The sequence below is a fragment of the Crocodylus siamensis genome, chromosome 12, assembly GCF_052110815.1.
Source record: "Crocodylus siamensis isolate JL-2025a chromosome 12, ASM5211081v1, whole genome shotgun sequence".
Classification (NCBI taxonomy): domain Eukaryota; kingdom Metazoa; phylum Chordata; order Crocodylia; family Crocodylidae; genus Crocodylus; species Crocodylus siamensis.
In genome coordinates this window covers 6,516,190-6,534,692 of record NC_143406.1, presented here as the reverse complement: position 1 = coordinate 6,534,692, position 18,503 = coordinate 6,516,190, and the positions used below count along the sequence as shown (strand labels likewise).

The 18,503-nt window shown below is 49.7% G+C and overlaps 2 protein-coding genes across 2 annotated transcripts in view; one reads left to right on the top strand and one right to left on the bottom strand.

The window, feature by feature from the left end:
* The window catches only part of LOC149854536 (ATPase family AAA domain-containing protein 3-like), a 50,680-nt gene that overhangs the window by 29,361 nt on the left and 2,816 nt on the right, over positions 1–18,503 (top strand). Inside the window, exons 14-15 of the mRNA XM_090023126.1 lie at positions 927–1,094; positions 2,574–2,682. Of these exons, the coding sequence (XP_089879252.1) occupies positions 927–1,094; positions 2,574–2,682 (277 nt within the window). The remainder of the gene's footprint in view (positions 1–926; positions 1,095–2,573; positions 2,683–18,503) is intronic.
* TMEM240 (transmembrane protein 240) overlaps positions 6,196–18,503 on the bottom strand; it is a 50,719-nt gene continuing 38,411 nt past the window's right edge. The window contains exon 5 of the transcript XR_016438622.1: positions 6,196–17,223. The gene's annotated coding sequence lies outside the window, so the exon portion shown is untranslated. The remainder of the gene's footprint in view (positions 17,224–18,503) is intronic.

The window sequence follows — 18,503 nt, the reverse complement described above, 5'->3', positions numbered from 1 at the left end:
GGAGTGGTCCAGTCGGCCTTTTCACCTGTGTCCTGGCTGGTGAGCGAGAGGAGGCGGCTTCTTAGAAGCCTTTCGTATAGAGAGAAACTTGCCAGCCATTCCCCAGCTTTGAATCGAAAGCAATTGACTTGGCACTTTCAGCCTCCCTGCTGTTAAATGTTTCCCTTGTTTAAGGGGAATGAGTGCTGCTGAGAGTTGCTGCCTTCAAGCCCTCCAGGCCCATGTCTTCTCCCCAGAACAGATCTCACCCTGATGGTCCCAGTAGCAAAGGATTGAATCATGCCACTGGCTTTCCATGCTGTGGTCATGAACCCTGTGGATTTAGTTAGGCTACCGAGGGCCTGTTTGCATGGTGAGCCTGGGAGTGCTGCCAAGAGCAAGCAGGGGCTACTTTTCTCTAGCCATCTTAGGCTCAGCATGGAGACAATGAAGATGTGCTCCATGGCGAGGTGAATTTAAGGCTGGCTGACCCTTTTGGAGTGGAACCACCCATCTAGGGAGGTGAGTAACCGGCCTTTAGCCAGGCTGGATCAGGCTGACATCAGAGGGGTCTGTGATGGCTCATGTAGGAATTCTCATGCTCCAGCCAGCTGCTTCTGCACTCATAGCACAGGCCTCTATTTCCAGCCCCAGTCTGTCACCTGGGAAGTACGATGAATGCCGCATCACATGTACATTTCCATTGCTGGATCACATCAGTGGGGTGAGATGCACAGCTTATTCAGTGTACGCCAGGATGCTTCTAACCAGCTACGGTGTCAGACTGTGACAGATGGTCTTAATTTAGGCTCTGTTGCAAAGCTGTGTGAGGAGTTTTATAATAAAGCTATGGGTCATGGATGTCTAGGGCTCTGTGGGCCGCAGCAGCCAGGGCTCTCTGCTTTGGATCTGCATGGTACACCTATCCTCAACACCTCTTCCCCCAGGTTCATGCTTGTTTTAGCGAGTAACCAGCCAGAGCAGTTTGACTGGGCCATCAACGACCGGATAGATGAGATGGTGAATTTTGACCTGCCACAGCTAGAAGAGCGGGAGCGGCTTGTCAGGATGTATTTTGATAAGCATGTCCTGAAGCCAGCCACTGAGGGAAAACAGTAAGTATCCCATCATCAGGAGGGTGGGTGCCTCTGGGTTTTGCCCTTCCTGCCTTTGCCCCCTGTGTTTATTCTGGTAACCGGAGACCACAGCCTTCTGCTTCTCCTCAGCCTGGAATTTTTGTGTTGTCTTGACGAGTTGCAGTGAGTCTCCAGGCTCCAATTTGAATTAAGTGTTGCAGTTTTGCAGAATTAAGTGTTGCAGAAGAGCACCGTGCACCCCAAACTTTCTTCTCTGTGGTTCACAGTTAACCAGTGTTGAATTCCCAGCACTTGCCCTAACATCTCCCACTTCAATCTTTTTGCCATGCTTAGGGTCAGTGACCCACTGACTTGAATGAAGTAGGGCTCAGAGCAAGTTGAAGGCCTGGAACCAAACCCAGGCATCTGGATATTTAATGCTCTGCTCAGGCTCCTATTGTGTCACGCTGTGTGACGATCTATACGTTCAGCTATCTTGTCCTTCTGTCCATCAGTCCACAGTTGGCTGCAGAGTCAGCCTCCCTAGCAAATTCCCTTCTTTATGTTGCATATAAAACTCTGGTGTGAACCACATGAAGGGAAGTAGAAATGGTGCCAACAAGTATGGGGGATACTAATTAATGAGAGTTTTTGGCAGGGCCATTTTGGTCTTTTGTTCCCTAACTTCCAAAAGAGAGCTGCTGCAGAGAGGTAAAATGACTCACGTGGTGGTTGTTAAGTGGTTGGTTGATGCCTCAATCTCGTTTTTCAGTCTGCTTCTAACACTTTTGCTGGGATACCAATACCTGGGTTCAGGAAAGTTGTGTGGTCTTAACCAGCACTCTCAGCAGGAGTTCAGGATGGGTCAGAATTGCCCCACTGCCTTTGGCAGCCTCGCACAGGTTGCTCTGGCCAGCAATACCCCACATGCAAGACTTAAGGCTTGTCTCAATTGGAACCCCCAGTGGCAACAGAGATGGAGGTGGCAAAAGCTGCCTTCTCTTGTCATAGCTGTGTTCAGTCATGGGTAAGGGGAGGCTGCCATAGACCTTCCATAGCTGAGGGATGTCCCCTCTTCACATCCCTGCTTGAAGTAGCAAGGCCAGCAAAGCTCTGTTGAGTAGATCAAACCTTACAAGACCCCTCCAGAGGGCAAGTTGCGGAGCCCTGCCTCCTATTGTGTCGTAGATGCATCTACTTTTAACACAATAGCATCAATTATGTGTTAGGTGAGTGGTTATCTGAGGGTTGGGACAATGTCTTTCCTTATCCCCTTGTTCTAACGCAGCCTCCTGTTCGGGACTGTCATTCCCTTTTCTGGCACAGAAACGCTCCGTGCCTGCATTCAACCATGTTGCTCCTTCTTACCCAGCCTAGCTTTTCAGCAAGCTGCAACACTGACTTAATTCTGCTCCCATTCAGCAGAAGCAGAGTCCTTTGGAAACTCCCACCCCCGCTATCCCCATTCCCCTCCCAGCGTGGATGCATAGGCACTAACGTGGCTGTTTCTGCCTTCAGACGGTTGAAGCTGGCCCAGTTTGACTATGGGAAGAAGTGCTCTGATATCGCCAAGCTGACGGAGGGCATGTCTGGGCGAGAGATCTCACAGCTGGCTGTGGCATGGCAGGTAGGTTGGCTTCCCTGGTGCTCTCAAAGCTCAAGTGAACGGTAGGTTTCACTGGAGAGTAGTATGATCTCAAATCCATCGTGTCACGAAAAGCAAGGCTGCGCCTCATCAGCCTCGCTAAAATTCAACCAGTTCTAGGATGGATGACTGCAACCGTCTGGTCCTAGGGCACTGCTCAGTGCCAGGGGAAGGGGTCTTCCTAACAAGCCACTTCTTTCGTCACAGCTGTTCACCTCTTGCACTTGCTCAGACCTTTTCATCCCTTTTCCCATGTCCTGAGATGTGTGTTTGGGGAAGCAATTGACAGACTCTCCAGGATGGCTACAGAGCTGATAGCACCCTGGACCAGTTTTGCATGCCTTGGATATGGGGGAAAGAACCTGAAGTCAGACCTCCAGAGCAGCCTTCCATTATGCAAGGCAGGGGGGCAAGGACCAAAGGGGTAGGTCTGGCAGGATGTTGAACTGGGGATATCGGGGACTTCAAGCCATCAACCTAATGCCCAGTGGCAGTCAATAAAACAGACCAAATATTGCTGCATGTAGCTAGCCAGAGCCTAGATCAGATCATTGTGGCTGGTGGTTCACGTGACGCAGGCTGCCACTGGGAGCGCACTGAGCAAATGGAAGATATGGGCAGTGAGGAGGGCACAGTGGTCTGTGGTTTTGAAATGTTGAGATCATGAGCTAGCAGGCAAGCAGTGTGTCTATGTGTTCAGATATTTGTGCCTCGGGGTTGGGGAGTGGGGACGGGGGTAGCGATCCAAGTAGTTTTGGGATGAATTGACTTTGACATGAGTGTTTCTGCATTTTTTTGACATGTGAAGAGCAGCATAGCCGCAAGCTCTCGGTAAAGCCAGCCAAATGTTTGAGCCAGCCCAGCCAAGCTTTGATGTATGTGCTTGGTGGATTGTCGTGCCTTGTTCTGAACCAAGGTCTGCTCCACTTCAGCAGGATAGAGGTTCTCCAAAATACTCACAGTGGTCTGACACTGCATGACAGCTGTGCTTCTGCATGGTCCCAGCTATGGCTTGGGCTTATCTAGGATTTCTCTGTAACACTCCTTGGAGAAGATGAATGCTGGGGGAGGCTGGGATGTATCGGCATTAAGAAGAGACACCAGAGCTGTGTGTTGCTTTAATCAGATCTCCTTGTTGATAGGAGCTGGAAACTTGGGCCATGAGATCAGTGTTTCTGGAAGGGGGGATTTCATAGCTTCACATGCAGCTTGGTTGTGTTGGTACTGTGATACCCCTTCACAGCACGATGGCCCATCCTTTTAAGCCTGGCATGAACGTCCTCAGCTTTCCTTCCGTAGCTCTAGCCTGGGACCAGACCTGTCCCTGAAACCACCTCAGAAGACCAAGGGCATGTACCCCACCTGCTTTATCTTCTCATCCTCTCCATCCGAGCCCAGGCTTGTATTACATTTCTGGGTGATGAAAAGAGCAGCCCCACATGGGGTTGGCACCAGCTTTATTTCTGCCTCTCATTTTGGCTTCATGAAAGGAGGCCTTGCAGAATTGCTTGTCTCATTAAAACTTCATTCAGCAGCAGTAACATGTGCTGAGGTGATGGTGTAAAGCCTGTTGCATTTGAACACTCAGAATTCAGCTTCCTTGACCTTCCATTGGGTTGCAAATCACAATGGTCAAAGCACGAGAGGCTGTTCCTTTCCTGCAGCACTGAAACCTCAGCTCTGGGGCAGAGCCCATCTCTTTCGGATTAAAGACATTTTCTGAGCTAAGGCAGGCTACTGGAATAGAGAGCAGAACTGGGTATTCACATCTGGTCTTCCTGACAAGCAGAATGCCATAGCTGTTGCAATTAATAAGAAGCTTATGCTGCTGGAGGATTGTTAGATACTAAATGAACACAATTGAATGACCCTAGGGGAGGCGCACCTAGGCCAAGGGTTAGTGAGGAACTAGTTAGGGAACTTCTGGAGGGACTGGATGTATTCAAGTCAGCCGGTCTGGACGATCTCCACCCCAGAGTGCTGTGGGAATTAGCTGCGGTCATTGCGGGACCCCTGGCACGCCTGTGCGAGCACTCGTGGTGCTCTGGTGTGGTGCTAGAGGACTGGAAGAGGGCCAACGTGGTTCCCATCTTCAAAAAGGGGAAGAAGGAGGACCCAGGAAACTATAGTCCAGTTAGTCTTACCTCGATCCTGGACAAGCTTTTTGAGAATTATTCTGGCGCATGTCCACGAGGGGCCAGCTGGGGAGTGCATGCTTAGGGGCAACCAGCACAGGTTCATTAGAGGCAGGTCCTGTCAGACCAACCTGGTGGCCTTCTACGACCAGGTCACCAAATCCTTAGATGCAGGGGTAGCAGTGGACATCGTCTTCCTGGACTTCCGGAAGGCTTTTGACACTGTCTCTCACCCCGTTCTCATTAAGAAACTGGGGGACTGTGGTGTCGACACCTACACAGTAAAACGGGCTGCCAACTGGCTGGAGGGCCATACCCAGAGAGTGGTGGGGGATGGGTCATGTTCGACCTGGAAGGAGGTGGGCAGTGGGGTCCCACATCTTCATCAGTGACTTGGACGAGGGGGTGAAAAGCACCCTGTTCAAATTTGCTGATGACACTAAGATGTGGGGGGATGTGGGCATATTAAAAGGAAGGAATAGGCTACAATCAGACCTAGACAGGTTACAGGTGGGCGGATGAGAATAGGATGGGATTCAACACAGACAAGTGCAAGGTGATGCACCTCGGGAGGAACAACCGGCACCATACCTACAGGTTGGGGAACTCCCCTCTTGTCAGCACAGAGGCAGAAAAGGATCTTGGGGTCGTCATTGACTCCAAGATGAACATGGGCCGGCAGTGTGGGGAGGCAGTCAGGAAGGCCAACCGCACCTTGTCATGCATCCACAGATGCATCTCGAGCAGGTCCAAAGGGAGGTGATCCTCCCCCTCACTGGTCAGGCCGCAGCTGGAGTACTGCGTCCAGTTCTGGCGCCGCACTTCAGGAGGGATGTGGGCAGCATGGAGAGGGTCCAGAGGAGGCCACTCGCATGGTCAGGGGACAGCAGGGCAGGCCCTATGAGGAGAGGCGACGGGACCTGAACCTGTTCAGCCTCCACACGAGAAGGCTGAGGGCGGTCTGGAGGCCTGTTACAAACTAGTCGGGGGGGACCAGCAGGGACTGGGGGAGTCCCTGTTCCCCCGAGCACCGCCAGGAGTGACCAGGAATAACGGTCACAAGCTGGCAGAGGGTAGGTTTAGGTTAGATATCAGGAGGCGCGACTTCACGGTCAGGGCGGCTAGGGTCTGGAACCAACTTCCAAGAGAAGTGGTGCTGGCTCCTACCCTGGGGGTGTTTAAGACAAAGCTTGACAATCCCCTTGCCGGGGTTGTTTGACCCCAGTGCTCTTTCCTGCCATGGCGGGGGGTCGGACTCGATGATCTACTCAGGTCCCTTCTGACCCTACAAATTATGAAACTATGAATAGTTTAGCTAATTTTTTGACAAGAATCCAATGTATATTCATCCCAACTTCACTAGAATCGCTACACAGAATTAAGTGGTGTGACAAAAGGCAGAATTTGGTTCTTAAATATGCAGTGTACAAATTTAAAGTTACCAACAAAAAGCTATGCAGTGTCTTTCCAATTATCTGTTCAGGCTGTATATGCCCTGTGGAAATGCTCTTCTATAAAGAATAAGATCCTGTAGTCATGTATCTGTTCTAGATGCCTTTAAAGCACTTGTGCATTTATAGTGTGGTGGAAACGGCAACCAGACCTGTTTTTGCTCCATATATCAAAGTGTGACTGTTCTGAATTTTCTTTTCTTATTTTTTGATGCTAAAGATTTTGCATGCCAACAGGATCTTTGTTCTCAGGAGTATCTGCTTAGGCTGAGACCCCAGCCCGGCATTCCACGGCCTGCATGAAGTCAGCAAAAGAGGTTATAACTTTGGGTTGAAAATTAATATTTTGGACCCATGTATTCCTTTTTTTTTTTTTTACGTGCATGTGAAGCAAGAACAAAGGACCTCTGCTAAACTGTTCCTGAGTAAAGTACTTGTGCATTGCATGGAACACCAATTACTTGTGAAAGGTACTTTTGAGGCGAGTTGGAAATCTTGTGACAGTTTAAATGGTCACAGCTTGTTCTAACCAGCTTCTCAATCCATGTGGCTCAGAGTATGGCTGAAAATGAAAACCAGTGCCTTATTCCTTAGAACGCGAGACTATCACTAACATTACTTTTTTTTTCTGATATTGTGGGTGTTCTTCTCAGTTAAAGATGCACTGAGAGGTGTGTTCTTTGTGTTATAATTAGAGATAACCTTGATAACTTGGTCTGTCCTCCCGATCCTTTGACAGGCTATTCGCTTTGCATTGAATCTGAAAGAGGTGCTGTTTGCCATCAGCTTCCTGAATAGCGCACAATGGACTCAGAGGCCTTTTTAATGTTATGCTGAAAGGAAATCCTCTGGTTGTAGGTTTAGAGCCAAAGGTGTGTATTGTTACTGTAAAGGTGTAGACAGCGTGAGCCCTCGAAAGGGTTGGCTTGTTAGAGGAATATCTAAGGAGGGAATATTTACACTTTCCAGGCCAAATCCATCAGTGTAGCTGTTGCTGCATGTGTGACTTGCACACAATGTTTTTGCAGCTACAGATTGAGTAATAACATAGGCAATTTAAGCAGGTATTTTATTTATTATACAATGGAGCTACTGAAGCCCAAGGGCCAAGTGACTTGCGCAGGAACATATAATAAATCAACAAAAGATGGAGAAATGTGTCCAGGTCTTCTGACTCCCAAGCCCTCTACTCATATGCACAGTGCAGTCTTTTGGGCTAACATATTTTGAAAGAGGCTTGTGATTCATGGCTAGTAGATTGAGCACTGAACAGAGTCTAGGGGGCCTGGCTTCTGTTCCCAGTTGGTAAACAGGAGCATGACACTTAGGCTCCCTGCCTCAGTTTCCCCAGTGTAAAATGGGGTTCATAATACTGACCTCTTTCATAAAGCACTTTGCAATTGTAATCGAAAGGCATTGTGTAAAATCTGGGCATTGATTACCCTGCAGAAGTCGGGTGTGAAATGTAATCTTGTCCATCAGAAAATCAATCTCTTGTTCATTTAACCCTTCAGTCCAGCCTTTGTTCAACCTGTATTCATTAATTCTAGTGGGTTCCCCTGCACCTCTGTGGCTGGGATTATGACGGTGTCCGGTGAAATTGCCTCACAATTCTTTGCCCGAACAAGCTGACCGTGCTTTATCCCCAGTGTGTGTGTGTGTGTGTGTATTTTCATATTCATAGCAGCTCAGAACGTGTGCTACCACTCCCCATGTTCAAGGTCACGGGTAAGGAATTCTGTCTGCAAAATGTCATGTTTCCAGTTTTTTAATAACTTTGCAAAAAAAAAAAAAAAAGCAGCTGAATTGGACATACTCCCCACCTCCTGGCATGGTCTAACTTGTTTTTATTTCAAAAGAAAATTAGCACAAATTAGCTCTCAAAAGCAGAGTTTGGAGTAGTATTTTTGTCGGCTTCCTAAGCTAAAGTAGGAGGGATCCAGGGCAGGAATTTCTAGGCAGGCACTGGGTGCACAGGAAACATTTGGAGGAGCATTATCAGAAATACGACTGAAATAATGGTGTGAGCATGCATGTTGGGGATGTTGTATGGCTCAGTTGCCATCCAGCTTGGAGCCTTTTCCTTCCCAGCAACTTGCATTTGCACATAGTCTGATGATGGGCCTAGCAGTCCTTAGGGGCAGTGTCCTTCCCCATAACCAGTCTGTTGGGTGGACAGACTCAGACCCCTTGCAGAATCCACATCATCGCCTTCTGGACCATCACGCGGTGCTCTCCTCGTTTCCACCTGGCCCGGCTGGGGAAGCTGGCAAAGCTGCAAATCGGGGATAGGTGAAGTCCCCCCACCCTGCTTGCTTCAACATGGCTGTGAGATGGCATTGTCTCCCCATAGCTAGTTACCAACACTGGCTTTGTACAGCAATGGCAATGTGGCTCTTCCTTCTGAGCAAATAACAATTGGCAGTAAACTGGCATTTTTCTTAGTAAGATTGGAGAGCAAAGTCTGCCAATCGACCTGCTGCTGCTATTGTAATTGAAGCTCTTCCATCTCCCAGGCTCTCCCCCAGCCTCAGGATTCATGTGTGCGGCTGATTGCTACAAACCATTGGTTTTGGTATCACTGGTCCTTTGTCATTTTTCATTTTCTATGAAGGTTTCCCATAGAGAGGAGCCTCCTACAGCTGGCTGCGGGTCTTTTTGGGAGGTGCCAGCCAGCAGTATAAGTAGGTTGGTTTGTCGATAGTTGGCTGCAGCTGCAGTTTCGTATTGTTGGAGAGGAGTGAAGTGAATGCAGAGCGTTTCACTCGCTTCCTTCCTGTGTCAGGCAGGTTGGGTCCCCACTCGTACTTGCCAGAAGAACTGTTTTGAAGGGCATCCCCTAGCCCTATGCGGGTCCTTGTAATCCAGAGTCTCTCTCAGGAGCTGCAGCTCCAGTTTCCTGCTCATCACCAAGCCCTGCCTAATAGAGCGTCCACACACATGGTGCCCTGCCAGCCAGGAGCACTGCGTCCTTCAGACTCCAGGAAGGTTTTTGCATCTAATCCATTTAAAGTGTGAGAGAGCATCTTCTCTCCTCGGCATTCCTGCCATGAGGAGTTTGCAGGAGACGCCATGGTACTGTTGCGCATGTGTAGTGGTTCGTCGGGGCTACCAAGCGTTTCCACGTAGCATTTCAGGTGTAGTTTGATTGCAGGTGAGCTTGTCTTTTTCAGACTTGAGCTGCAGGTGCTCACTCTGTGTTACGGCCCCACTCTCACGAGATCTATGGTGAAGGGGGCGGGGGCTGATTTTATTTTTTGTTTCCAAAAAGTCACAGGATTGCAGGATCTGCAGTCTGCACAGGATCTGTCTTGTGGGCCATATTTCCTAAGACTGTCGAGCCTGGCTAACCGAATGGCAGGGGTGGGAGCAGGAACTTCAACTCCCAGCCTTAAAAACCAGCTCCAGCATGTATGTACATCTGGGGTAGCTGGGGCTGCTTCTCTGCCTTGAACAAAGACTGGTTAGCAGGATTCTTGCTTTTGCTTTCTGATAATACACCCAAGCTGTAATTTCGCAGGAGGTTAAAAAGAATTGCATGCTGTCCCTGTAACAAATTCTCTCCAGAATGATGAACAGCAAGGAATCGCAGGGCAGTCTGATGCATTTCAGGTGGCTAAGAGAACTTAAATTGGGGATGTGGCATTTTCTATCCAAAATCAGGAACTATACACCCAAATTGAATTTGCTGCAAGGCCAGAGTTCTTGTTTGTTCACCAAGGGATAAACAGTTTAATCGATTCAGTCTAAGCAAATGTGCCCGCACGTGCACTTTGCTCCAATGCCAGTAATTTATTTCACTCCTAGTCAAGGCAACTCCCTTTGGCGATGGAACAAATTTACCAGAAACAATTGGCAAAAATTGAGCCAAGTTGTCATGTGCCTGGAGTGTTAGTTTTATAAAGTATGTACAGGACTCTTCAGGACACCCCCCCGTTGCTCTGAGAAGTCAGTTGGGGTTTTTTTGTCTTTTTTGGTTGCCTGCTTGCTGTCCATGAGACCAGCTGCCAGGATGTCATCACCCAACAACTTGTATAAAAGACCAGAGTCGCATTGCAAAAGTCAACCAGATCTTCCACTTGACCGATGTCTTCCTCAGCAGACTAGGATGGGGTTTGCAATGCAGTCACAGTGCGTAGCTCTCCCTGGCAGGCGTGCTTTGCTCCAGGGAGGTCTCTGAGCTGGGTTGAATCTGTAGCAGCTACACTTCAATAGTGTATTGAGGTTTTGAATCAACCATACAGGCAGTGCAGCATCCGGTGCTTGTTTTGATATTAAAATCTATTTTGCTTTCCTATTTCCGTGCCTATACTTGCAGGCTTCGATAGTCTTGGACATTTGCAGACTGCCAGCACAGCACAGAACTGGAGAGGTTTGGGGTGAGGCAGAAACCCGCAGCAGTTTGCCAGTGCAGGCTTCTAACATCTAGAAAAGGCTAGGAGTGGTTTGTGGTTCAGTTGTTAGCTGGGTGGGCAGCGAGGCGTCAGACGTGAAACCCACTGAGATGCACAGGGCAGCGTTTGTGCATCACTGAGCTCTTGGATCTGTTGAGTCTCCCACAGTTTTAAGACCTGCTTCCAGAAGGGCTCTGGATTTTTTATTTCTGTAATAAAAGCAGAGACCTCGTAATCTATCACGCCCTGCTCACGTCTTTGCAGAGAGCGCTGTCTTTGCCAGACAGGGATCACATGCTTTCTTGAGTCGTCATCAGCTAGTCATTTAGGGGGAGGTGTTATTGAGATAAACGCTATCGCTTTCCCCCAGCACTACCGCCCCGGCACTCTGTCAGCCTTGAGCTTCAACGTGGAGAGTGGACAGCGAATTATAAATTGGATGTGGAAGCTGAGCACCCGCGATGGCTTATTAGCCCCCTGGCTGCTTTATTACCTCATTCTAAATCATCACAGGCCCCCTCCATCCCCCAAGTCAGTTAATAAGATATCTGGTCATTCAGTGAGAAGGGGCTGCAGGGACTCCTTAATGAGCCATGCACTGTGCTCCAGGGGGGCTCTTTGAGGAGATTTGTGCAGCGCCCCCCACTAGCTCTGCTTTCCCGTACGAGCGTCACGGCTGAAATGTGAGCGGTGGCAGCACGAACACCACTTCCCTTTTCCCCATGCCCCACAGGCAATAAATCAGCTCCTCTAGCGCATTTTCATGCTTTGCCCCCTCCGTCAGCCACCTGAACCCAAGGTCATTGTGTTAGACTAGTTCCCAGCACCGTGCCCGAAAGCCCTTGCAATGGTCTTGCGACTGTCTTACAGACCTTCCAGCCCAGACACTCCCTCCCTGCCCCATCCTGCACAGTGAAGAAGCAGCTGAAGTTCTGGTTTTTCCCAAGAGTGACATTTATATGGCAGCTTCCTTATGAGAGATTAGTGCCTAGTTAAAAAGGGGAGGACATGACTTGAAGTTACTAGGAGTGGGTCCATTGTATTAGAGGGAGGTAAGAGTCCTTCCCCTGTTCTTCTGATTAGAGGAGCCAAGCCTGTCTGATTTATCAACCAAGAAGAGATCCTAGGCACCACTGTTGGCTTGGGCAGAGTAGGGAGAGGCAGATTGCCCAGTGGGTCCACTGTAGGCCTGGGATAGGCAGCTGAGGGTCAGGAAGCAGCTAGTCTAATCGGAGGAAGAGCTGTCACGTTCCAGGGATCCCAAGCGTGGTGTAATTCAGTGCCAGCATCATGCGTTGCTCAAGGAGCGGAGCAGGACAGTGGCTGGAGGATGCAGCCTGGCTGGAATTGCACGTCACAAGGAGCCTCATGCCCTGCTTAGGCCTAGGAAAGGATCCAGGTGCTTTTTGAGCACAGCACCAAGGCTAAAGGAAGGAAGGCGGCTTGTTTCCGCCTTTGGATGTATAAAGAAAAACGATCTGGTTGCTGTGCTGGCTGTCATTGCTGAACAAAGAATGACTGTTTTTTGCAGGGGCTGCTCCACCACAATTTTCCCCTGCTGCCGTATAGCCAGTTGAGCGCTTTAATGGATTTCTTCAATAATATTTTAGGAAGAAGGATTCAGTTTGGTCAGCTCAGCAGCGGCACTCTGAATCCAGGAAGCCAGGCGCAGTCTGCTGCAGTGGGCTTGCTCTGTGATGTTGCAACATCAAAAATTGATCTTTTTTTTTTCCCTATTTTTTTTTAACCTGCCTTAGCAACCACATAAACCCTTTCAGAGCTCGTGCCTTTCACTCCTGCTGAGAGCCACTTGTTCCCGCTGCCTTTTAACCTGTAGATAGCGCTTCTACCTTGGTGTCCACTTGAACACATTAGCTGGCCTCAGAAGCGACTGCTTCTGGGGGCTGTTGACACCGTTTCCTCTGTGCGTTTTCTCTGTATTGGGATGCAGTAAATCACTTTGCTGGGTAAGTGTTTTGGTTGTATTGTGGCATCTCTCTCCCTGCTACAGAACACAGAGAAACCTGAGAGCTTGGCTTCCGGGAGGCTGCTTTGCTAGCGAAGAGCGCACAAGTGCCAGGTAGAGCTGGCTTTGTGCAAACATCCAGACTCCTGTCCAGCAATGTTAAATGCATTGGACTGTGACTCTTACCGTCCCAGCCAGAAAGTGGAGCTGGGTCTGCGTGGGGGAGCCAGTAATTGGTGTATAGCTGTGATTCGCAACCAGGAGGCCGCAAAATACTTTTAAGGGTACCATGGGGTGCAAACGCATAGACATGATGGATAAGATAAACCCAGAGATTTCAAATAGGAATCCATAGCATCACAAACATTATGCCGTGTCGTGGACTCTCTGAGTTCTTTGCAACTGAGGAATTGCTCTAGTATTTCTTCTGTAGTCAAAAAATGAGTGAAAGCTCAGAGCTGGCATTGGGGGGGGGTGCGCTTCAGTGTAGAAAGGTTGAGAATTGCTGGTGTATAGTGACTGCTGAGCAGGGATCCAGGTTCTCTGTTTCCCAAGGGGAAAAGGAGAAAAACACGGATTTCCCCCTTTACCTGAGGAAAGTGTGGGTTTTTCATTTTAACAGAAACCCACAGATTTTGCAGCTTTGCACCAAGCTCTCTACTAGCTGGCAGAGTTCCCACCTGCAAAGAGCCGGGAGTGAGAGGAAGGCTGTCGGGCAAGGGGCACCATGTGCATGTATATACACATGGTCCCACGCAGCCTGGAGAGCAGCTCCTGCAGGTAGGTCTGGTGTGGCAGGGAGCACGTTGCCAGAGCAGTGCAGAGCTTGCAGTGGCAAGGAGCTTCTGTGCGCAGCCCCACTGTGCCCTTCAGCACCAGGTTGCACCCACTGAGCTGTGGAGGCCCTGGGGGAGGGCAGCAGGGCAGGATCCCAAGTTGGCAGCACACAGCCTACGCTTCCCCATCCTATACGCAGATCTGGGGGGCATGGGTCCTCCCTGTCCTCTTGGGGGAGTGCACACCGTGGCATGGAGCTGGCCCCACTCCATGCCTACTGCTCTGTGCTCAGCTTCGCTGCAGCAGCTGCTGTCTCCTGCGGGCAGTAGCCGGGGCTCGGGCACTGCTGCGGGGGGCAGGGAGCTGCGGACCCTGGCCCTGTAGCTCTGGCAGCTGGGAGCCCCCTCCAGCAGGGCTGGTCGGAGGGCCAGAGGGCTGTGGGTGGGGGGCAAGGGGCACCAGCAGGGCCAGGAGGCTGTGGCTTGGAAGTGAGGGGCCTGGGCCTGCATTCTGCGAGCGAAGGGGGCAGGGAGAGCTCTGATGTCCCATGATGATAAACCCAGAACCAAACACCACAATATATAGGTATTCAGAATTAATTTTATTACAGAGATTGAGGCACTGGTAGGCTTCCAAATTGTTTTATAATTGTAAATATATCAAAACATTGTGTTCAGCTGATATCCAGATCTATATATCGATATAGATCTATATATATTAGTGGTGTTTCATTTTAATCATGGAATTTAGGGTTTTAATCAGAAAATCTGCAATTTTTTTATAAGGGAAAACCAAGATCCCAGGTGATGAGCTTGGGTGTATATTACAAGATGTTCCCAGCATCTCTAATAGCAGGTGCTCAGCTGAGATTAGGGCCATGTTACGCTGCTCCTACAGCGTAGACCATTTCTGAAGAGCATGCAGCCCAAATGCAGCCAGAGAGTGGCACCATGACACCTTTCCCAGTGCAGTGAGCTGTTTCCTGGCCACCAGGTCCAGACTGAGAGCGCTCGCCTTGAAGCCCTGGAGCAAGAGTTATGTGGAGGGGCCAAGTGAACTTTTATTTGTGTGGAGTTTCTTCCTTTGATTGAGAAGAGAAACCCTTTACCAGTGCATAAAGGCCAAGGCAGGAGGCGTTTCCGGTAACAAAGCTGCAGCTAATAGCCCTCTGCTTTTCCTCAGGCTGTCAATGCTCAGAACCCATCATTAATCCCTGAGAATGACCTCCCCCTCCATCATTTGTTCCTGAAGTGATCTTGAACTAATGTGCACCAGGAGGGGAGCTACAGAAACTTTATTTCCTTAATGCTGTTACCCTAATTACATCCTTAAAAAGTGTGTGACCGCAACAGCACAATTAAAGCAAGCGTCTATAAAATGACAGCAGGTAGGGCAGGAGGTTTTAGTGCTCATCTGCTGACGTTACAGCATGCGAGAGCTTGGGAAACTCCGTCAAAGAATAAGCAGGTTGCAGATTCAACACCAGCCCTCCTGGGAAAGACAGAGGTCAGAGTGTGGCGTGGGGTACCCGCTCTGTGGCATCCCAGCACACATCGTGCAGCCTCCCCCAGTGGCCAGATGGGACCTCAACTTCCAAGACACGGCTGGGTGCTCTGTGCACGGGCAGAGCTGGGAAAAGGAGGATGGGTTTTTTTTGCCCTTAGCTTTGCACTTTACTACACTCCTGACCAAGGCTATTGAGTCTTTTCTTCCGTAAACCCCCACTGTAGGATCGTGCGACTCCTTATTTGATCTGTGCATCTGTAAAAAGGTTCATTAAGCAATTTTCTGTAGCTAGGAGCTGTGCTTTACAAAGCTGCCTTTATTCCAGGCTCTGCTATTGACTTGTGACCTTGAAGAAGGTACTTGAGCTCTGCCTCTTTTCCCCATTTCAGAGGTATTTGCCGGTTTTTGTCTGTCCTTGGGTGAACACAGCTGTCTAGGTAGCTACCATTACCTTACTCGGAGCTAGCGTTTCAGCTGCAGACTGTAGTAGGCCCTAAGCTGTTTGGTGATGATATAGTTCGGCATTTGCATGCATATGCTTGACCAGAGCCTGGGTAAGAAAAGCAGCAGCACAGGAAATGAGCAGGCGAGAGAATGTCATAGGTGAGAAGAGTTTAAAAGGTAGGAGAGAGAGGTCAAAGGTAGTCTGCTAACAGTCACTTAAAGTGCATTTAGTGGGTTTATGCCAGATAGAGCTGGTTTAGAACAAGGCATAGCTTAAATGAGGGCTAAAATTAGACCCATTAATATCAATGGTGAGCAAAACCCACTAGACACCATTATATATTTTCTACCCATATTAACCATTTTTTGAAGTCAAATTATGTAATCAAGCATAAAAAATCCAACTCTTCTAAACCGGCTGATATAGATATATAAAATGAGCTGGTATCGTTGTACTGGATCTGTATCAGCACTGACGTGGGAGCTCATTGGATTATCAGTTGCAGCTGGAATAATGCGTTTTCCTGCAAAGGAAGGGCTCAGCTTTGTGTAGCGCAGCCGTAAATCAGGTCTCGGTCACGCAGATAAAATTACCTAACCCAAACGCTGCGTCAGGATCAGATGTCAGCCCTCCGGCAGCCTCGGGCCTTGGCTGCGTGTGCAAATGGGCCGTGTGGGACACAACGGATGTTCCCGTTCCTTTGGCAAAGGCGCCCCTTTTCTGTGGTACTAGGGATTAGGCCACTTGCAGCCAGCTCTAGGCATGGCTTTGCTTGAAGGTTTTACATTGTAGGGGCTTCTCGGTGCTGCAGGGGATGTTTTCTGATAGCTGTGCATGAGCGTTTGAAGTGGAGATTGTGGTGCCGGTGGCTGGACTCGATGGCCTTGGTGGCTCCTTCCCAGCTTTGTAGCCCTTCACACATTTGCATTGTTGCTGCCTTACCCATCCCTGTGTGACTGAATTCAAGCGCTGCGTGTTCAGGATCAGGTTGGAGCCGCGGGACCTGCTGTAGCCTGAAACCTAGAGCACCAGGAAAAGGCATCCAACAAGGCTGTAGGCAGAAAATCGCCCCGTAGGAGCCACATGTCTGTGGGATGCTCGAGTTTAGTCATTTCACTCCCGAAACCTGAATTCCTATTAAATTCCTCAGGCTCAGGCACCCGCGGGAGGGGCTGGGCAGTCCCCCCAGTTCTCTCCTCCTGCAAAACCCCTCGATAAGTTCTCAGTGCTGCCAGGGGGGAATACCATGGGGTTTCTTCCCTAGAAGTTGTAGACCAGGCTAATCCAAAGTGGGAGTGGGCACGGGGGAAATGAACAGGGGAAGCCACAACGTCATCCTTCCACCTTCCTTTTCTAATCGCAGCTACACAGCAAAGCTGGCAAACATGCGGTGAGCCAGGTACTCTTTAAAAAGCCCTGAAAGCAGCCTTGAAGCAATTGTGTCTGGAGGTATTTTAAGCTTCCCTGTCTTGTCTAGATGAGCCTGTCATGACAGCTCCCAAAATTGAATGCGTCTGAAGACTTCAGACAATAATCACAAAATTTTCCCCCTTTGCAATGGTGGATGGCGCCAGAACAAAGTACTGAATGGGAGGCATTCATCTGCCACCGTGTCTCTGGCTACATTGCATTATGCCCCTGATGCGACTCAACGTGAATCCCCGAAGTGCAAAGCTTAATTGCAACATGCCAGTCACTTAATTTGTTTCAGGTTCATGTATATATTTTCTTAATTAGTTTTTTCTCCAACAGTCGTTTGCTGCGTTGCCGGCTGCAGTCATTAAAGCTCCTTACTGGTGTCTCAGGCAGAACAAAACCACGGGCAGCATCTGGACAGCAGCATTTCTCTCTAAAGGAGCAAAAGAGCAGGTTTAAGCAACGCCCAATGCTTCAGTCCACAGGGTCTGTCCTCTGCCCGCCCAAGGCAGACAGAGGCCATGGTGTAACCAATTTCCTTTCTTAATTCCCAGGGATTTGACCCCCCTGAAGCATGCCCAGCCTTAGGCAGCTGTCCCAGTTTTTAAAATCAGCAGCAGCTCTGAAAAACTGCAGTCAAAAAAACACATCCTATTACAGAGCTGTCCCACAGGCATCTGGGTGGGGCTGCACTGAGCTAACAGGTGAGGGGCTGGAGCTGCTGGGCTTCCACAGATGAGGTCTAGGCAGGGTGTCTGCAGGGCAGATCACACTAGCACATGCCTAGACCTTCCAGCCTGGCCATGTACCTCAGTGCAAGGCAGCAGCAAACCCTGCTATTCCACTCCCACAAGTCTGCAGTGCAGCACAGGTCTCCCCTGTGGAGTTGGAGCCCTCTCACCTCTGCACGTGCACCTCCGTGTTAGCTTGCCTGACCCCCTCCATCCTGTAATGGGGGTAGCAGAAGTGTGTGCAAGCCCAGGGTTGCGTGTTCCACCCGGGGAAGCGGGGCTGGACCCCATCGAGCTCCCGCCCTAATTAAGACACGATCCAGTGTCTGCAGCGGCAAGGGATGCTGTGGGTTTGAATCTCCTGTTTTGAAGTCCAGGCAAATGGCTGCAAAGGTCCGATCCCTGTGTAGGCTGGGTTCAGAATCGATCACGGCTAATAGAAATCCACCGTGGGTTCATTGCTTGCTGTTAGCTTGGCCCCATCCCTCAGGTTTCTCTGATCCTGGATAATCAGCAGATAGAGCCTGTAACACAGCCAGCAGTCGGCATCATGGAAATAGACTTCCAGGCTCAGACAGAAGGTAGTTGGGCTTCTTCTTTCTCTGTAGCTGGGGGCATGGTCCTTTACAACCTTTTATAGAAGCAGGACATTGGCTGCCATGGTCTCCCTGCTCTACCTGCGGCAGGTTAGGGAGGGTGTTATATCTCGTGTCAGGCTTGACAGTAGTTTTTCCAAGACAGCGGATTGTCTGGGATGGTTTGGATAGCGATGACCCTGCCTCAGGCAGGGGGCTGGACTTGATGTCCTCTGGAGGTCCCTTCCACCCCTGCTTCTCCATGGTTCTGCTTCTCCCTGGCTCTTCCTCTGCTGACCTGGCCAGGACTCCATTGGTTTCCATGCTTAGAATCGTCTTAGCCACATCCAGCCGTACCCAAACTCCTGACTTCTATGGCTCCAGTGCAAACCCACGGCCGTGCCACC